This window comes from Spea bombifrons, chromosome 11 (genome assembly GCF_027358695.1).
Source record: "Spea bombifrons isolate aSpeBom1 chromosome 11, aSpeBom1.2.pri, whole genome shotgun sequence".
Lineage (NCBI taxonomy): Eukaryota > Metazoa > Chordata > Amphibia > Anura > Pelobatidae > Spea > Spea bombifrons.
In genome coordinates, this window is record NC_071097.1 from 37,237,683 (window position 1) to 37,258,173 (window position 20,491).

Sequence of the window (20,491 nt, forward strand, 5' to 3'; positions counted from 1 at the left end):
CACTTTCTGCAGTTTAGTATCCCGTGAATTTTTATCGCCGCGGAGCGTAAATCATCGCAGGACTCGGCAGTGAAGAGAGTGCTAAACACCACGCATTTACTGCGAAATTTATCTCTTAATATATTTATTCATAAGTTTTCTGAGAACCTCACAGAACGCAGCAGAAATTTCATGGAGCCGAGCGTCTGCGGGGATCTCCTCCTCGCACGAAACAGAGAGAGCGGCTGAATTACTGCGACTAAAACTGCGAAATAAAGCAAAAGAAATGAATTCAACTTATAAAACATTATTAAACACCGAATACCGAGGGCGGCGCCAGTCTGACATCATCACCGAACACCGCGTTCTAGGGACCCGGCCCCCTGTATAATGTATAGTTATATCAGTGACCGGCCCCCTGTATAATGTATAGATAAATCAGTGACCGGCCCCTGTATAATGTATAGATAAATCAGTGACCGGCCCCTGTATAATGTATAGATAAATCAGTGACCGGCCCCTGTATAATGTATAGATAAATCAGTGACCGGCCCCTGTATAATGTATAGATAAATCAGTGACCGGCCCCCTGTATAATGTATAGATAAATCAGTGACCGGCCCCTGTATAATGTATAGATAAATCAGTGACCGGCCCCTGTATAATGTATAGATAAATCAGCGTGCCGGCTCCCTGTATAATGTATAGATAAATCAGTGACCGGCCCCTGTATAATGTATAGATAAATCAGTGACCGGCCCCCTGTATAATGTATAGATAAATCAGTGACCGGCCCCCTGTATAATGTATAGATAAATCAGTGACCGGCCCCCTGTATAATGTATAGATAAATCAGTGGGCTGGCCCCTGTATAATGTATAGATAAATCAGTGACCGGCCCCTGTATAATGTATAGATAAATCAGTGACCGGCCCCTGTATAATGTATAGATAAATCAGTGACTGGCCCCCTGTATAATGTATAGATAAATCAGTGACCGGCCCCTGTATAATGTATAGATAAATCAGTGAGCCGGCCCCTGTATAATGTATAGATAAATCAGTGAGCCGGCCCCTGTATAATGTATAGATAAATCAGTGAGCCGGCCCCTGTATAATGTATAGATAAATCAGTGACCGGCCCCTGTATAATGTATAGATAAATCAGCGTGCCGGCTCCCTGTATAATGTATAGATAAATCAGTGACCGGCCCCTGTATAATGTATAGATAAATCAGTGGCCGGCCCTGTATAATGTATAGATAAATCAGTGACCGGCCCCCTGTATAATGTATAGATAAATCAGTAACCGGCCCCTGTATAATGTATAGATAAATCAGTGACCGGCCCCTGTATAATGCATAGATAAATCAGTGACCGGCCCCCGGTATAATGTATAGATAAATCAGTGACCGGCCCCCTGTATAATGTATAGATAAATCAGTGACCGGCCCCCTGTATGATGTATTGATAAATCAGTGACCGGCCCTGTATAATGTATAGATAAATCAGTGACCGGCCCCCTGTATAATGTATAGATAAATCAGTGACCGGCCCCCTGTATAATGTATAGATAAATCAGTGGCCGGCCCTGTATAATGTATAGATAAATCAGTGACCGGCCCCCTGTATAATGTATAATGTATAATGTAATACCCGATTCAGCGTCACCAGCAGTAATAGAATTTTTTTCTTTAAATCTCCGGTTAATATAGAGAATTTTGATTAAATTCAGGCGAATCGCAGCAGATTTTCAGTGTTTCTGCATGCGCTGCGTCCGATCGCCGTTATTTTCTATGCGTCGCTCGCTGTAATCTCGTGTTTGTTTGTTATTCTGATTCCGCCCCGTTCGGCAGATGAAGCTCAGTTGCTGCCGTGTGATGGGGGCGTCTGGTCTGACCCCGGGCTGATTGCTTTCGGGGGCCGAGCGCGGTGACACCGGGGATCGGATGAAACCGCGAACCTGCCGTCACCTCCCGGCAAATCATCAACTGACACAACACCCCCCCCCCCCGCGGAATCTGCATCTCCGACAACAACAACTATTATTATTATTATGATTATTATTATATATTTATATAACGCCATCAGACATAACAAGTTATATAACATAACCAGATGACAGAAACAACAGGCGAGGAGGAGGGCCCTGCACACAGGAGCTTACAATTTAGATTCCCCTCTCTCCCCTGATGCCCCTCTCTCCCCCCCCGATGCCCCTCTTTTCTAGGAGGTCAGAATGTTTGCTGGGTATGAGGGGATCGCAGGGTTCTACAGCCCTAAAAGCCCCGATAATGTGTATAGAAACAGCAGAAAACGGCTTTATAAATGAAACGGGGGAAATAAATTCGTTATTCTTCTGATTTGACATTTTGTTGAGTATTTTCTGTATTTTTGGGGTATTTCTGGCATGGTTTGGAATAATCAGATTTCTGTTTCAGCCGGCACCATATCGGGGGAGGAGGTCACGCTGGTCTCCCGGTCGTATATCAAGGATTATCGGGACAGCTTCTCCTGCGAGAAATTCAACTTCCGGAGCAACCCCAACATTACGTTCTACGTCTACGTCAGCAATTTCACCTGGCCAATTAAAATTCAGGTGCGCTTTTATTTCATGAAATGGAAAGATTTGATTGGCAGAGATTGTCGGGCGGGACGGGAAACACTATTGAGTGGGCGGGGTCTAATATTCTGATGTCAGCTCAATTTCTGGGGCAAAAGTCTAAATTTGGAGGAAATAAACATTAAAACCATTTGTTGTGTAAAAAAATTACCATAAAGGGAGTCAGAACCAACCCACTCTCCCCGCGATGGAGCACATAAAGGACCAGCAGGCGCTAAAGTGTTTGGAGGATCTTAGTGCATCTTATTGCTTTTTGTGGCTATCCAATCAGAGCAGCCCGTGAGGTTTTTGCTTCCCTCCCCGATTACCCAGAATGCAATTCACTCTGGAGATTACCGCCGTTTAGTTAAATCTCGCAGCGTTCTCATTGGCCAGGTTTTAGGGCTGAGATTATTTACGGCCGCAAAAAAATGGAGATTGGAGGAGAGCGAGATAAATGTGTGCCTGGCAAGTGCAATCACCATAGCAACCAGCCAAGTGTTTTTCCTGATTGCAGCCGGATACGTTGTTGCCAGAAGCTCTAGAACGCGGCGGATCGCGAGGTCCGGTTCTAAGGTTCTCCGGTGCCGGCTCTTCTAGGTTACTTTTACTGGGTGAGCGCAGCCTCCGCTGGGCTGTGGATCACGCCGTGTAATGGAGACCGCGTGACCGGTAATTTACACGCGTGTCCCGTGTCATCGGAAATAACTCTCCCGGCAGAGCTGAGAAAATTGGTTCGTTTCTCCCGGGAAAATCTTCCATTAAAAAAGACGTCAAAAGAAAGTGTAAAACGGGGCGGAAAAACGAGGATTTGGGTCGATATTAAACAAAATCAGGCTTTGTGTTTAGCGATGAGGCGGCGTCTCCATGGCGACGTATATATATATAAAGGGGAACCATCGCCTTTACAGCTTCAGACGAGTCCCGCGTATCCCTGATACCCCCTCCCCCGATCGTTACATTTACCCCCAAATACGGCACATAATGCCCCGGCCGCAAAATCTACAAAATCTACAAAATCTAACCCAGTAACGAGAAATGAGATAAAATCTGAGTAATAAAAGCGATGGGCTGAGCGGCGGCTGCTCCTCGGATATTCGCTGATAGCGCGGAATTCCGCGAATCTCTAATCCTTCGTCATTTTCTGTCGTTATTGGAAATCCTCTCGATAATTTGCGTTATTTTGAGACCATTTTATAGCCTTTTTTTTCATGGAATTTTATGAGAAATTGAAATTTTGGATCTCGTCCATCTCCGCTGGGTGCCGGCTCCCTCATAACAACGTTTAAGACCGTCATAAATACTCTTTAGATTGTCGCCGATCGGTAACGGCCGCCGCGCATGCATTAAACCAAATGTGTTCCTGGAAATGACAAAGGACTCATCGCCGAGACGTCGCAAATCAGAATCACCGCAGACCAGCCAACCGCGGCGCTACCTTTAATTCCCAGCAGATCGGCCCCCGACGGCCCCCGTCTAGTCGCCCGTTTCCCCTGCTGTAACGACTCAAACCTTATTCAGTCGTTGGCCTCGTCTTAGATTCAGGAGCCGTATGTCTATCCCATGCGTGTTTAATACCCTCACTGTATTACCCTCTACCACCTCTGCTGGGAGGCCGTTCCACTCGTCCACCTCCCTCATATGTATGTGTATTTAATTCACAGATCTGAAAAAGACATGATTTTGGAAAAAAAATAAGTTTTGATAATTTTGAATAGGAAACAAAAAGTTTATTCCAGATTTTTGGGTGAACGATCAATATTTTTTGGAAAGCAGGATAAAAAAAACGAGAATTTTAAAATAAAAAAGATAATAAAAGAAAAAACCCCGCAATAACCAGAGTGCCCCCCCGCGCCCCCCCCCCGCGTGACGAATGGCGGCTTCTTATTAATGATCGATTTGCTTTAAAGGATCGATGCCAGAGGAATAAATAACGCAGACGAGGCGGCCGCCCCGCTCCAAATTTATGATTTTCACAAATTACATTTACGGTCAGTGCCGTTTTTTTATTGTTTTTTTTGTCTGTCGCGGCTGAGGATAGTTAGAATGATTCATTACCTGCGATGATTTGCGGTTTTCCGGCTGAATATTTGATTTATACGTAAATTTTATTTCATTTATTGCGGTTATTTTATTATTATTATTATTATTATTATTTTTTGCATTACATTTAATTTCAGTGTTTTTTTATCGCCGTGGCCCCCGTGGCCCCCGGGGGATTCCAGCTCAATCGCCGCTTGATTGTTCATTTCGCTAAAAGCTTCGCCTCTAAATCAAAGCCTCGATTGGTTACGTAACTGCGTATTGCTGACGGCAACAGATGAGCCGCGGGGGCCGCTCAGGCAGATCGTTCCGGGGGCCATTAATCCGGGAGCCCTGATTGGCTGTAACCTGCCGGTCATGAAAGGTCCGTCCCGGCGGCGGAACAAGAAACGGCCGCAAATTCTGACTCATACGAGCCGCTCTCGTTACAAACGGATCTTAAAATATTTATACCGATTTTTTTTAAGTTTCATCTTTACCAAATTGTTCGTTTTTAGGCTTTTTGCAATTAAATTTTAACAAATACTAAATGAAATAAAGGTGTTTTTGGGGGGGGCAATCCCCCCTCTGTCTCTCTTCTCTCCCCATCTCTCTCTTCTCTCCCCATCTCTCTCTCTCTCTCCCTCGTCTCTCTCTGTCTCTCTTCTCTCCCCCCTCTGTCTCTCTTCTCTCCCCCGTCTCTCTCTCTTCTCTCCCCCCGTCTCTCTCTTCTCTCCCCCGTCTCTGTCTTCTCTCCCCCCGTCTCTCTCTCTTCTCCCCCCCGTCTCTCTCTCTCTCTCTTCTCTCCCCCGTCTCTCTCTCTTCTCCCCCCCGTCTCTCTCTCTCTCTTCTCTCCCCCGTCTCTCTCTCTCTTCTCTCCCCCGTTTCTCTCTCTTCTCTCCCCCCGTCTCTCTCTCTCTCCTCTCCCCCAGGATATATCCCCTCTGTTTATGACGCTCGCGGCACCTTTGGGGTGAAATAACGCTCTTATAACGTGGAAGATTTTATGATAATCGGTTTTAAAGCAGAAGAAAATAATCTCAGTTTTTAAAAACAAACAATTTTTACATTAATAAAAGATTTTAAACGACTTTCTTTCCTTCTGTAAACTCCCCGGAGGTCTCTCTTCGTATTACTGACCCCCCCATACCGCGCGCGATTTAATGTTAATGATGACATTATTGCCCCGGCCTTGGCGTCTAATCGCTTTAAATACCCCCGTTCTGGATTCATCAAGCCCATAAAATGAGTTTTCATGCGCTGGAGATGCTGCTTCCCCTCCGCTGGTGGCCGCTGATCCTCCGCCCAGCGCAGCAGCTCTTTATACGATTAGTGAAGTTCTGGGTCATTACGGGGAGCGATTCGCCTGCGTGTCCCGATAATGGGATCGCAGCCGGCGTCCGGCGCTAAATCACCCCCTCTTAGGAGGACAAACGGCTGAAAGCGAGAAGCCTGCGGAGCAAATCCTGCAACACGGAGATCGTGGAACAGACATCCGGCCCCCGGGACATAAATACAGTATCATACCTGCCAAGTGTCCCTGCTTACTTTGGCCAGGAACTCTTTGGGCCCCTGTGCTCTCCCCTCTGCTTCCCTGATCCCTCTTCCCCTCCTATGCACCTCTTATTTGCCCTGATGCCCCTCTCTACTCCGCTTCTTCCCCTCTGCCCTCCCTGATGCCCCTCTTTCCTCCCCTGATGCCCCTCTCTCCCCCCTGATGCCCCTCTCTCCCCCCTGATGCCCCTCTCTCCTCCCTGATGCCCCTCTCTCCTCCTCTGATGCCCCTCTCTCCCCCCTGATGCCCCTCTCTCCTCCCTGATGCCCCTCTCTCCTCCTCTGATGCCCCTCTCTCCCCCCTGATGCCCCTCTCTCCTCCCTGATGCCCCTCTCTCCTCCTCTGATGCCCCTCTCTCCCCCCTGATACCCCTCTTTTCTAGGAGGTCAGAATGTTTGCTGGGTATGAGGGGATCGCAGGGTTCTACAGCCCTAAAAGCCCCGATAATGTGTATAGAAACAGCAGGGAACGGCTTTATAAATGAAACGGGGCAAATAAACCCCGTTATTCTTCTAATAAATGCCCCCTCAGTTACACAAATACCCCCAGCCACGCCTCTGACTGCACCCCCCCGGTATATTTGCTATATTTGGATTTTGGGGCGGTTTGGGTCAGGGCGACGCTGAAATGGATGTAGAAAGCGTATTGAATATTTTCCCCGCGAGCCGGAATGCAAATGAATATAAAGAGCCTGCAGATGGAAATATTATCAGCTGAGTCCTGCACCGGTTTTATTATCGCGCACCAGAAAGAAACATGCGAGAGAGGGATGGATGCTTCGTGCAAGCGACAAAACATGCGCAGGCGGCGAATACTTTGTGTGTTTTGTAACAGAGTAACGGAGTAATAAAGTAACAATCATTCTGTCCATTTTTTATACCCCTGTATGTTCTGCTTTTACCCCTTTTGGGGGCATCCGGTGAATCTGATAGACCCCCCCCCAACGCAGTGGATTCCGTACCTTTACTGCCCTCACTGTACAGAATCCCTTCCTTTGTTGTTCCGAGTCTCGGGGCAGATTCTCCGGGTTTTTACCCCAGTTTTTACCCCAGTCTCAGAGGACTTTTAGCATAAAGAGATGCAACTTTTTTAGTGTCTCTTCATAACTAAGACTCGCCGTTTGGGCAAAAAACAATAAACTAATTTCCTAAATAAATTTAATAAATAAATAAATAAATAAATTGTTTTTTGCCCAAACAGCGAGTTTCGTACCAAAATTCACAGAGAAATGCGTTCTATCGCAGGGAAAAGGCTCGCCGGGGTCGCCGGGGCGCGGCAGATCATTTTTTGTTATTCTGGTAAATAAATTATTTTTTAAAGAATGGAACCGATGTCCGACCCGCTGCGTTTCCCGCCCCGTCCTGCGTGATTTCTAGAAATGTTCTACATGCCGGTATCCGGATCGCCGCACTCTACACGCGTCCCGCGTTACTCGCCTCTGTAAACGCGTCCCCCCCCCCCCCCCCCCGGGTTTCTAGAACTTTCACCGGGTCTCAGGAGGCTGAAATTCAGACACCGGTTCCCCATTCAGAAACAATCAGCAACTTAGCTATCGGGGAGAGAGAACCTACTGGGGAGGAATAATCGGGCATAACGATAGAACATGAAGTTCAGGCGGCTGCTCCTCTGGGATTCACACACGGGGGGGGGGGTCCCTAATATATATATAGAGCTGGTTTTAGTCTATAAACGCCGCTGTTTGGGTTTATTGAGTATAGAGAGGCAGTCAGTCGTCTGCCGGCCGCCGGTTGGATGTAACGCCGGCAGATTACCGCCATCTGTCCTAACAGCTGAAATGAAAGTCAGTAAATGACACGGTTTCCGATAGTTACGCGTCAGGAAATAACTGTAATTTTCAGGGTTTATGGGTTTTGATGGCATCCCATTTCCACGGACGGTCTGATTGGACGGGGGGGGGAGTTTGTAAAGGACGGGGGGGGTGTAAAGTACAGGGGGGGTTGTAATTCCCGGGGGGGGTAATGGACGGGGTGATTGCTTTGGAGATTTACCAGCTTCCCGGGGTATTTATTGCGGCCGCGGCTGCCCCCGGTTATCTGCCGATCGATCGCTTGATGCTCCTTCTTTATGTTTTTTTCTCGGCTTCATTCCCTTGCGTGGACAGCGATTGGTTCATTCCCAGCACTGAGCCCCTCGCCCCAAACACGAGCCAGGTGACCCTAAACCCTATCAGGGAGCGAGAGAGGGGCATCAGGAGGGAGAGAGGGGCATCAGGGAGGGAGAGAGGGGCATCAGGGAGGGAGAGAGGGGAGCATGGGGGGCATCAGGGGAGGAGAGAGGGGCATCAGGGAGGGAGAGAGGGGCATCAGGGAGGGAGAGAGAGGCATCAGGGAGGGAGAGAGGGGCATCAGGGGAGGAGAGAGGGGCATCAGGGAGGGAGAGAGGGGCATCAGGGAGGGAGAGAGAGGCATCAGGGAGGGAGAGAGGGGCATCAGGGGGGAGAGAGGGGCATCAGGGAGGGAGAGAGGGGAGCATGGGGGGCATCAGGGGAGGAGAGAGGGGCATCAGGGAGGGAGAGAGGGGCATCAGGGAGGGAGAGAGGGGCACATGGCCAGACACTGTATAGCACGGTGGATATATGTTCCCTTCGCGCTCCGCCAGAAAGTGGGGCTGCACCGGCGTTTTGGTGAATTGCGTGTAATTGGTGTTTTTTGTGCCGTGTAATAAGCGTGTGACGAACGTCCATTACTTGGGTAAAAGGTTTCGCTGCAGGACGATTCTCTTTGCGTCGCCCCGCGAGCCGCAGGGTATCGCCCGTCACACGCATGGAGGTTTCAATCCATTAAACCGGTTTCACTCGTTTATTAAATTCATTAAATTCAGCATTTTTTAAAGAAATCCCAAAACGTAACAGAAACCCAGAACCTGCCGGCAGATCGGCCCCCGGCGGCCCCCATCTAGTCGCCCGTTTCTCCTGCTGCAACGACTCAAACCTTAATCAGTCGTTGGTCTCGTCTTAGATTCAGGAGCCGTATGTCTATCCCATGCGTGTTTAATCCCCTCACTGTATTACCCTCTACCACTTCTGCTGGGAGGCTGTTCCACTTATCTACCACCCTCTCAGTAAAGTATCACCTCCTTACATTACACCTGAGTCTCCGAGCCTCTAGTTTTTGATGTGTTGGTTAAATTGCGCTCTGCCACTCTTAGAACAATCAATATCTACCCCAGGGGGCTTTTAGTCTGTCAGGGGCAACAAATAACTAAGAAATACTCCCTCTGCTTTGTTTTTTCAGGCTGCAGATTAACCGCCGGATGCATTTAACGAGCTGATGATTTCCTTTCACTCGCTGCAAATACGCTGCTTGCACTTTACGGGTTGATTTACGCGGCTAAATTTAGATGTAATGTGATTACATTTTACTTCCCTTACAAAAAAATTACTGCAGTTTTTCTGCAGTTTTTTGGACATGAAAAAACTGCAATACTGTACTTTTACTGCAGTATTACTGCACGTTTACTGCAGTTTTACTGCATTTGTACTTCACTGTACTGCATTATTACTGCGTATTTACTGCGCTTTTTTTTTTACTGCAATTATACTGCATTGTACTTCAATGTACTGCAGCTTTATTGCAATTGTACTTCCGTACAAAAATAACTGCAGTAAAACTGCAGTACAGTGAAGTACAAATGCAGTAAAACTGCAGTAAAAGTGCAGTATTGCAGTTTTTTCATGTCCAAAAAACTGCAGTATTACTTCAGAAAAACTGCAGTAATTTTTTCGTAAGGGTTTACTGAGAGGGTGGTGGATAAGGGAACAGCCTCCCAGCAGAGGTGGTAGAAAAAAAAATTGTGACCTTAACTCTAGCCTGGCGTGGCGCAGAGAGACGCTCTGACACGGCGAGTGCGAGTAATTGGCCCTGCGGACGGCTCTCGGAGTTATTGATTTGAGATAAATATTCACATCAGCAAAAAAATTCTGAGAAAAACATTAACTTCCAGCCGGCCGCCGTCGCCCCGGCAACTGCATCGCCATCATTTCCACTTTAAGGCATATGATAGCTGCTGTGATACAAGCGCGTGACGGTCTGCGGACCCCTCATATGCACCCCCCCTCCATGCACATGCGCAGAAAGTGCGTCCTTGTATTTTTATTGGTGTGTTAGCCTGCCACAAGCAGCCAATCAGAACATCAGACCACAGAGAAGAAGTCCCACTACTACAACTCTCATCACCTAAAAGCCCCTCGGAGATCCAGCAACTGTGTCTGGCGTCAAACATCCGGATAAATAACAAAAAATCGACCGCTGTCTCTTAGTGAATAGCCCCCCGTAATACCGCTGTCTCTTAGTGAATAGCCCCCTGTAATACAGCTGTCTCTTAGTGAATAGCCCCCCCAATACAGCAGTCTCTTAGTGAATAACCCCCCGTAATACCGCTGTCTCTTAGTGAATAGCCCCCCGTAATACCGATGTCTCTTAGTGAATAGCCCCCCGTAATACCGCTGTCTCTTAGTGAATAGCCCCCTGTAATACCGCTGTCTCTTAGTGAATAGCCCCCCGTAATACCGATGTCTCTTAGTGAATAGCCCCCCGTAATACCGCTGTCTCTTAGTGAATAGCCCCCCGTAATACCGCTGTCTCTTAGTGAATAGCCCCCCCGTAATACCGCTGTCTCTTAGTGAATAGCCCCCCGTAATACCGCTGTCTCTTAGTGAATAGCCCCCCTGTAATACCGCTGTCTCTTAGTGAATAGCCCCCCGTAATACCGCTGTCTCTTAGTGAATAGCCCCCGTAATACCGCTGTCTCTTAGTGAATAGCCCCCCATAATACCGCTGTCTCTTAGTGAATAGCCCCCCGTAATACCGCCGTCTCTTAGTGAATAGCCCCCTGTAATACCGCTGTCTCTTAATGAATAGCCCCCCGTAATACCGATGTCTCTTAGTGAATAGCCCCCCGTAATACCGCTGTCTCTTAGTGAATAGCCCCCCGTAATACCGCTGTCTCTTAGTGAATAGCCCCCGTAATACTGCTGTCTCTTAGTGAATAGCCCCCCGTAATACCGCTGTCTCTTAGTGAATAGCCCCCCGTAATAATGCTGCCTCTTAGTGAATAGCCCCCCGTAATACCGCTGTCTCTTAGTGAATAGCCCCCCGTAATACCGCTGTCTCTTAGTGAATAGCCCCCGTAATACCGCTGTCTCTTAGTGAATAGCCCCCCGTAATACCGCTCTCCCTCCCGTATAATCCGATTACGGTATTTTGTATATAAATTGGATTTTTTGGGCATTTCCTCTTTTTTCATTGTCGTTTTTTTCTCTCTTCCAGATCGCCTTCTCGCAGCATAACACGATCATGGACCTGGTGCAGTTCTTCGTCACGTTCTTCAGGTAAATGCGCGGCATCGGGGTCCGGGTAACCGGGGGGCAGCCGCCCAACCACCTCAGTCCCGGCAAATTAACCTAAAAGAGAGGCAGAGGTTCCCCCGGGGGCCGCGGATCACTCGCCCCGTCCGTATCCTATTTAAATCAATCAGAATCCAGCTCCGGTGTCCGGATGGTTCCGATGCAGATCTTCACCCGTTTAGTCGCTCAGCGCCCAAAGCAGCCAAACCCCCCTCTCAGTAAAATAAATCTTCGCTCCGCTCCACGTCTGCCTCTTAGATCGTTGCCGGGCCGTGAGATACCTTTCTCTCCTCGCATCCGGCGCAGTAACGCACGTCGCGCAGGATCGCAGATAACTCCCGGGGGTCTCCGCTCTTTGCGTAAAGGGGTCCGGCTGGACTCGCCGCTGCCTCTCCGTCACACTTTGCATCGAGGTTACAACAAACCCCCCGGGCTGCACTCGATTCCCGGGGCCCGCGGATAATCTGCCCTGATGAGCGAAACGCGCTGATTTCCAACGCTGCACAATTTTCTTGCTTGAGCAGAAAATGCGCTTTTTCCTCCCCTCGTTTCTTTGTGTTTGGCGAGACGGCGACGTCCGCGACGCTTAACTGAACGCGACAGGGATTGTCTTTCGCGGGGGTCTCGGCGCTCGGCGGGCTGTCAGCCCTCCAGGAGAACGGCCATGAAGGGCGAGCGCGAGCTCCGAGGAGGCTGTGAGATCTGAAAGCCTCCCCCAGGAGAGAAAACGGCGGAATATTCCGGGGCTCCGACGTCTCATCGCCCGTTAACCGTTTGTGTTTCGTGTTCTCTGGTTTAAAACGAGCAAACGCCTTGGAAAGATGAGATTTCGTTGAGTTTTCGCTGCTCCTCATTTGCACCAAAATCATAAAAAAATTATAAAAAATATAAAATGTCGGCTTCTAAATCGCGGGCGGCGTTACAGGCGGGAAATCTCCGCCAGCAGATGAGAAACGCGTTACCAACGTCTGGAACGTGGCAGGCAGAGGGGTTTATTCACTAAAGAGAGAGCTCGCAGCCCCAGTGAGACGCCCTGTTAAATCAGTGAGCCATCGCCAGTCTCCTGGCCCATTAAATCATACATGATACAGGGCCGGACAATGTCCTGCAAACTCCCCTTTTAGTAAATAGAGCCCCTGAGCTGCGTCCCGCATTACCAGCGAAGGACGTCTGATTCCTTTAAATCCCCCCCTTTATTTCACGTCTGGTATCTGACTCCGTCCGCCCAGCTGCAGTTTTTAACGTGTTATTTTATGAAATCCGGGTTTTTGGGTCAGAAACGCTGCAGAAAAGTAAAAAGCAGACTGAATGCGATGAGGGTCGGATCAGACGCCACAAACTGGAATCCCATTGGTCAGCCGAGCAGGAAGTTGGAAGCCGCTTCCTGTTCTCTCCCCGCGTTGTTTTAGCGGACGGCGCAGCCGCGCAGGTCCCTCCGTAACGCTATTATCACAGATATCTCTCGGGCGGCGGGGCGATAATTACCATGGTTTTGGGAATCAGGGATTGTATGAAACGCGCCGCGCGGTCGCTGTCCGGGGAAAGCCTTGGTTTATTCGGAATGTGAAACGTACGAAGCGTTGGCCTCGCGGAAACATTAAGTGTAAAGTTAGGATTCTTTCGCTGATATTTTGTTTCTTCTTTAGTTCCGATCACATTTATTAAATCTCCTTGTTTTTCCCCCAAACAGCTGCTTCTTATCTCTCCTGCTGGTCGCTGCCGTTGTCTGGAAGATTAAGCAGACCTGCTGGGCGTCGCGCCGGAGAGAGGTTCGTTAATAAAGTCTCGTCTTTAGACGATCTGCCGATGTATTTATAAATCAGTGCATCGCGTTTCTGCAAACATCCAACGTCACGGCCTAATCCGGAGATTCATCGCAAAAACCTCAAAGTGACGCTAATCGTAAATGGAGGGGCAGGGGGAGGGGCAGGGGCAGGTGGAGGGGCAGGGGGAGGTGGAGATGTCCGATTCCCCTCCGCTCTGAACTCCATCAGATCCGTAAACGTCTCTTACGGTCCCTTATACTGTTCTTGTTCTGCGCTCGTCTGATGCGAATTCCAACGTGGCGGCCGGAGCTCGAATTTCTTCAATCTCTTCCACTTCAATTCCTTTTTCCATTTTTATTTCTTCTTCTACACAACCGTTCAAATGTTTGGGGTCACTTAGAAATCTTGTTTTGGAAAGAAAAGCAGATTTTCCCTATTAAAATAACATGAAATGGATCAGAAATGCAGCACAGACGGGGTTAATGTTGTAAATGACTATTGTAGCTGGAAACGGCTGATTTTAAATGGAATCTCTTCATAGCCGTACAGAGGCCCTTTATCACTCCCATCACCCCTGTGTTCCAATGGCCCTTTATCACTCCCATCACTCCTGTGTTCCAATGGCCCTGTATCACTCCCATCACTCCTGTGTTCCAACAGCCCTTTATCACTCCCATCACTCCTGTGTTCCAGTGGCCCTTTATCACTCCCATCACTCCTGTGTTCCAATGGCCCTTTATCACTCCCATCACTCCTGTGTTCCAATGGCCCTTTATCACTCCCATTACTCCTGTGTTCCAATGGCCCTTTATCACTCCCATCACTCCTGTGTCCCAATGGCCCTTTATCACTCCCATCACTCCTGTGTTCCAATGGCCCTTTATCACTCCCATCACTCCTGTGTTCCAATGGCTCTTTATCACTCCCATCCCTCCTGTGTTCCAATGGCTCTTTATCACTCCCATCACTCCTGTGTTCCAATGGCCCTTTATCACTCCCATCACTCCTGTGTTCCAACAGCCCTTTATCACTCCCATCACTCCTGTGTTCCAACGGCCCTTTATCACTCCCATCACTCCTGTGTTCCAACAGCCCTTTATCACTCCCATCACTCCTGTGTTCCAATGGCCCTTTATCACTCCCATCACTCCTGTGTTCCAATGGCCCTTTATCACTCCCATCACTCCTATGTTCCAATGGCCCTTTATCACTCCCATTACTCCTGTGTTCCAATGGCCCTTTATCACTCCCATCACTCCTGTGTTCCAATGGCCCTTTATCACTCCCATCACTCCTGTGTTCCAATGGCCCTTTATCACTCCCATCACTCCTGTGTTCCAATGGCCCTTTATCACTCCCATCACTCCTGTGTTCCAACAGCCCTTTATCACTCCCATCACTCCTGTGTTCCAGTGGCCCTTTATCACTCCCATCACTCCTGTGTTCCAATGGCCCTTTATCACTCCCATCACTCCTGTGTTCCAATGGCCCTTTATCACTCCCATTACTCCTGTGTTCCAATGGCCCTTTATCACTCCCATCACTCCTGTGTCCCAATGGCCCTTTATCACTCCCATCACTCCTGTGTTCCAATGGCCCTTTATCACTCCCATCCCTCCTGTGTTCCAATGGCTCTTTATCACTCCCATCACTCCTGTGTTCCAATGGCCCTTTATCACTCCCATCACTCCTGTGTTCCAACAGCCCTTTATCACTCCCATCACTCCTGTGTTCCAACGGCCCTTTATCACTCCCATCACTCCTGTGTTCCAACAGCCCTTTATCACTCCCATCACTCCTGTGTTCCAATGGCCCTTTATCACTCCCATCACTCCTGTGTTCCAATGGCCCTTTATCACTCCCATCACTCCTATGTTCCAATGGCCCTTTATCACTCCCATTACTCCTGTGTTCCAATGGCCCTTTATCACTCCCATCACTCCTGTGTTCCAATGGCCCTTTATCACTCCCATCACTCCTGTGTTCCAATGGCCCTTTATCACTCCCATCACTCCTGTGTTCCAATGGCCCTTTATCACTCCCATCACTCCTGTGTTCCAACAGCCCTTTATCACTCCCATCACTCCTGTGTTCCAACGGCCCTTTATCACTCCCATCACTCCTGTGTTCCAACAGCCCTTTATCACTCCCATCACTCCTGTGTTCCAATGGCCCTTTATCACTCCCATCACTCCTGTGTTCCAATGGCCCTTTATCACTCCCATCACTCCTGTGTTCCAATGGCCCTTTATCACTCCCATTACTCCTGTGTTCCAATGGCCCTTTATCACTCCCATCACTCCTGTGTTCCAACAGCCCTTTATCACTCCCATCACTCCTGTGTTCCAACGGCCCTTTATCACTCCCATCACTCCTGTGTTCCAACAGCCCTTTATCACTCCCATCACTCCTGTGTTCCAATGGCCCTTTATCACTCCCATCACTCCTGTGTTCCAATGGCCCTTTATCACTCCCATCACTCCTGTGTTCCAATGGCCCTTTATCACTCCCATTACTCCTGTGTTCCAATGGCCCTTTATCACTCCCATCACTCCTGTGTTCCAATGGCCCTTTATCACTCCCATCACTCCTGTGTTCCAACGGCCCTTTATCACTCCCATCACTCCTGTGTACCAATGGCACGTTGTGTTCTCTGATCCAAGTTTAAGTTTAAAAGGATAATTAATGGTCAGAAACCCTTTCGGAATTATGTTACAGACCCCAAACGGTAGTTTATCTCCCCCAAAATGCTCGTGGGAAATGACTTTATACTTATAGCCCTGGCAGCGCGCAAAGCCCAGGGATGGGATGTTTTTGAGTCTTTGATACTTTTTGTAAGTGTCGGCGGGTTGTGGTTACGAGCGCCGGGGGCCGAACGGGAGAAACTGTTCAATAAGAAGTACCGTAAAAAAATCAACGTGGCAGAATCTCCGTGGTTTGCTGCGTTTCACATAATTAGCTTCGTGTTGTAAAAGACGTTTCATTCCTTCGCTAGTTTTTTTCATTCGTTATTTATGTTCCGTGCACCTGGATCATTCCGCTTCGCGCGTCTCCGCTGAGAGGCCGCCAGCTTGTGATGCCGCTTTTATATCGAGTGGAGATCGGAGGATAGATCCCTCGACTCCGGCAAGCAACAGATGTTCTAACAGGTGTACAGCTGCTCTGGGACGTTCCCTCGCATCCTAACAAGCCGAATGCCGCGCACCGACTCCCGGAGGAGGTAGCAGGGGCATCGCTCTGTGTGAAGAGCCTCGTCTGTCTGGGTCTTTTATGGCGTCTGCGGGAGCCGCTGTGTTTGAGGTTCTCAGAACAGACGCAGCTCACGTTGGTTTTCTAATTTGCCTGTAAAATGATTGCAGTCAGCGAGGGATTCTGGTTACTGTATCCAGAGAAAGTAACGAATTCCCATTAATCAGGACGCTTCGTTTAGCAGATCCTTCCCTATAGGATATTACTTCCTGAAGGTTTTAATATCGAGTGCATTTTACGCGCCTCGTGTTTTGGGATTATACGCGGCGGTTTTATTTAAAGGGCCAGCGTGATATTTACATATTTTACTTCATATCTGCAAACACATCGGCATTAGAGTGCAAATCATGGCCTAGGAGCCCCTTTACCTGCATGTAAAGCAGATAAATAAAAAGTATTTACCGTGAGCCCCCGGATCACATCCTCCGAGTCCCACGAGCCGCCAGATCATAGGAAGAGGCTTCCAAATTCTGCTTCAATGCGATTCGTTCAGCCGGAGTTCTGACTCTCAACTTATAAAATCTTCAGGAAGTTTAGAGTGTCAGCTTTTGTGGCTCTTCAGCTGTCAAACATTCTGTGCCCCTGTATCTTTCAAGCACTTGAAGAGATCCGAAGAGGAGAAGAGATACGATTGTACCATGTACTCAATAGATCCCTGTCCTGAATGGATTCCAGTCCTGAGTGGATCCCTGTCCTGAGTGGATTCCTGTCCTGAGTGGATCCCTGTCGATTGGTTCCAGTCCTTAGTGGATCCCTGTCGATTCCTGTGCTCTCCTTGGTTGTGAGTTGCAGCAATTAGTGGCTGAATGTAATCTGCTGTTACTTTGTTACACGGCAGGATCTCTCCGCACCTCGGATTCCGCTGAGCTCAGCGTTAGTGGCTGAACTCGGCAAGAAGATGCGGCTGAAAACCCAAAAACCCAGAGGATTCATCAGAGATCGGGATTTTTGGATTTGTGTTTCAGGACGTGGAGCTCTTCCGGAGCGTCGCGGGGGCTCCGTCGCTCGTTGCCTGCCGAGGACCCGCTACACTAGGCGGTATAGGTGAAAGTGGGAAGCTGCAGCTGGGGGAGTGCTGTCAGCCCAGCGAACGTGGCAGGGAGGATAGCAAATTCAGCAGAATCCGGGGCCCAACTGCTGATTACCCCGACTCCGTGGTCCTCTCCCCAAATCACTGTGTGACCCGCTCCCCGACTCAAGACAAATGACGCTGGATGTAAAACTAGAGGGTCAGAGGTTCAGATGTAATCTAAGGAATTTTTTACTTTACTGAGAGGGTGGTGGATAAGTGGTGCAGCCTCCCAGCAGAGGTGGTAGAGGGTAATACAGTGGGGGGATTAAACATGCATGGGACAGACATACGGCTCCTGAATCTAAGACGACGATCTGACCCGATTCCCAATCTTTGACTTGAAATACAAAGTTTGCATCTCCTCACCTGATTACCGAGCCGTCTGCTCCTGCATTTATTATCTCGCTGCTTAATTGTATCCCAGCGAGTGAGCGGCGGGCAGGATAATGGCGGGCAGGATAATGGCGGGACGGGGTAATTGCGGCTGTCATGGCTTCACAGTAATCGGATTATCTGCCTGCGATGTTTCAAAGTTCGGATAAAAATAAATGGCTGCGGCTTCATTAATTCTCTCTGACAGATTGCAGGAGCTGTCGGGAGAAATGACAGGGAGGACGATGAATTCTTGGACCTCTGCGTTTGATGAGCGGCCGCTCTCCGGTCCGCGCGTCTCCCCGATGGCGGCCATCGCGGCGCTGCCAGGGAATTCGCTCAGCGCCGGCGGGAGACGAAATACCGAACATGGGCAAAATGCTAAAAATATTACTATTATGTATAAAAAATCATCCCAGAATGGGAAAGTTTTGCAGAGTGGTGATATCACCATAGCAACCAATGAAGCGGTCCAATCAGCAGCTTCCCATAGGTCGGCCTCTATCACCTAAACCCGTGTCACCCGCGGGGGCCATTGATTACATGATGTGACACCTCAGTGCAACTCCCATCAAGCTGAGTCCAGGCTGTCAGTATAAGACTCCCGGATCCCTGCCGCCGGGGCAGAAAGTGAACTCGTATCCGTCGGGGGTCGATGTACACCTGCATTTAACCCAGCGCGTCCCGTTCACTGCCGTGTGTTGTTTGATGGGAGTAATAGGGGTCGTACTCCTTGTGAGTTTATTGCCGCCGCGTGTAAAGTTATCCAGTAGCCCGTGTAATGCCGGCTCGGAGTGTTTATCTTCCCGCTGGGTGATGGACGGAGCTGTCTGCGCATGAGCGCCGCTCTGCTGTGCGTTTGTAACACGTGTGCGTCGCTTTGCTGCATGTGCTAGACGTGTGTCGGGAAGGAGTACAGACGTGTAAATAGAACATTCCCTGAAACCTCCTGCATGATGACCGAGAGCCCCCAAATATTAACCCTTTAATAGCCCGTCGCCCTGTTCCTATCACAGCGACTCGCTAATGGTAAGAAATGGCACTGATAACAGCGAAGGTCCCTAGGGGGCAAAACCACCCCCTGTGCGTCTGCCAACCGTGAGCAGCCACTTAGTCCTCTGCCAGCTCCATTCACCCCGAGACCGGGTAAATACCCTGAGAATCTGCCCCTTCACCCCGAGACCGGGTAAATACTCTGAGAATCTGCCCCTTCACCCAGAGACCGGGTAAATACTCTGAGAATCTGCTCCTTCACCCCAAGACCGGGTAAATACCCTGAGAATCTGCCCCTTCACCCCGAGACCGGGTAAATACTCTGAGAATCTGCCCATTAACCCCGAGACCGGGTAAATACTCTGAGAATCTGCCCATTCACCCCACCCCCCAAGACTGGGGTAAAAACCCTGAGAATCTGCCCCTTCACCCTGAGACCGGGTAAAAACCCTGAGAATCTGCCCCTTCACCCTGAGACTGGGGTAAAAACCCTGAGAATCTGCCCACTTGGGGCAAAGCCTGGCCGATCTGAACGTGTTTTATTTGAATAAATGTTAAATGAATCCGTTGGTTTCGTGTTTTCAGGCCCGAGACGTGTTACACGGGCTGCGTGTTTGGCGCATCACACGCCTGTCTCTTCTCCTTTACATCGACTCAGCTACACGTCTGACAAATACACGGCTAGTGACACGTTTTATGGGATTTGCATGATTCAGACAAAAATAGGCAGCAATATGTCAAAAACATTCATTTTCAGAAATGCTCCTCGTTCTCATTTAAGGGCTTTTAAATAAACCGAGATTCTCGAAAGGCTTAACCCTTAAATAGCCAATTCCCAAACCCGTGGTCCTCTCCTCCAATGCCTCTCTCTCTCCTCCCCTGATGCCCCTCTCTCCTCCCCTGATGCCCCTCTCCCCCCCTGATGCCCCTCTCACCCCCCGATGCCCCTCTCTCCTCCCCTGATGCCCCTCTCTCACCCCCCCGATGCCCCTCTCTCACCCCCCGATGCCCCTCTCTCTCCCCCCCGATGCCCCTCTCTCCTCCCCTGATGCCCCTCTCTCCCCCTGATGCCCCTCTCTCCCCCCTGATGCCCCTCTTTTCTAGGAGGTCAGAATGTTTGCTGGGTATGAGGGGATCGCAGGGTTCTACGGCCCTAAAAGCCCCGATAATGTGTATAGAAACAGCAGGGAACGGCTTTATAAATTAAACGGGGTAAATAAATACGTTATTCTTCTAATAAATGAAACACGGATCCGTGTCGAGGCCACAAGTCACCCTTTTTGGTTCACCCACCCGGGGGGTAACTTATAGGTACATTCGTTTTTTAACCCTGAAAGCAAAGGGTTTAACCATTTCAGTTCCCTGTAGTCAGGGGTTTAAGGCATTTCCTTCTGTTCTATATTCAGGTTTTATTTTTGGCCGATGGAACCCTTCGAGGTTTGATAATAATTTGCCCCAATTATTGTTCTTTTTTTATTGTAGCCTCGATACTTTAGGCTGAGAAATTGCAGAATGTG

The 20,491-nt window shown here is 49.1% G+C and overlaps 1 protein-coding gene across 1 annotated transcript in view; it reads left to right on the forward strand.

Moving 5' to 3' along the window:
• Nucleotides 1-20,491, forward strand: part of ATRNL1 (attractin like 1) — a 208,001-nt gene that overhangs the window by 110,802 nt on the left and 76,708 nt on the right. Inside the window, exons 24-26 of the mRNA XM_053450329.1 lie at nt 2,420-2,577; nt 11,446-11,507; nt 13,213-13,291. Of these exons, the coding sequence (XP_053306304.1) occupies nt 2,420-2,577; nt 11,446-11,507; nt 13,213-13,291 (299 nt within the window). The remainder of the gene's footprint in view (nt 1-2,419; nt 2,578-11,445; nt 11,508-13,212; nt 13,292-20,491) is intronic.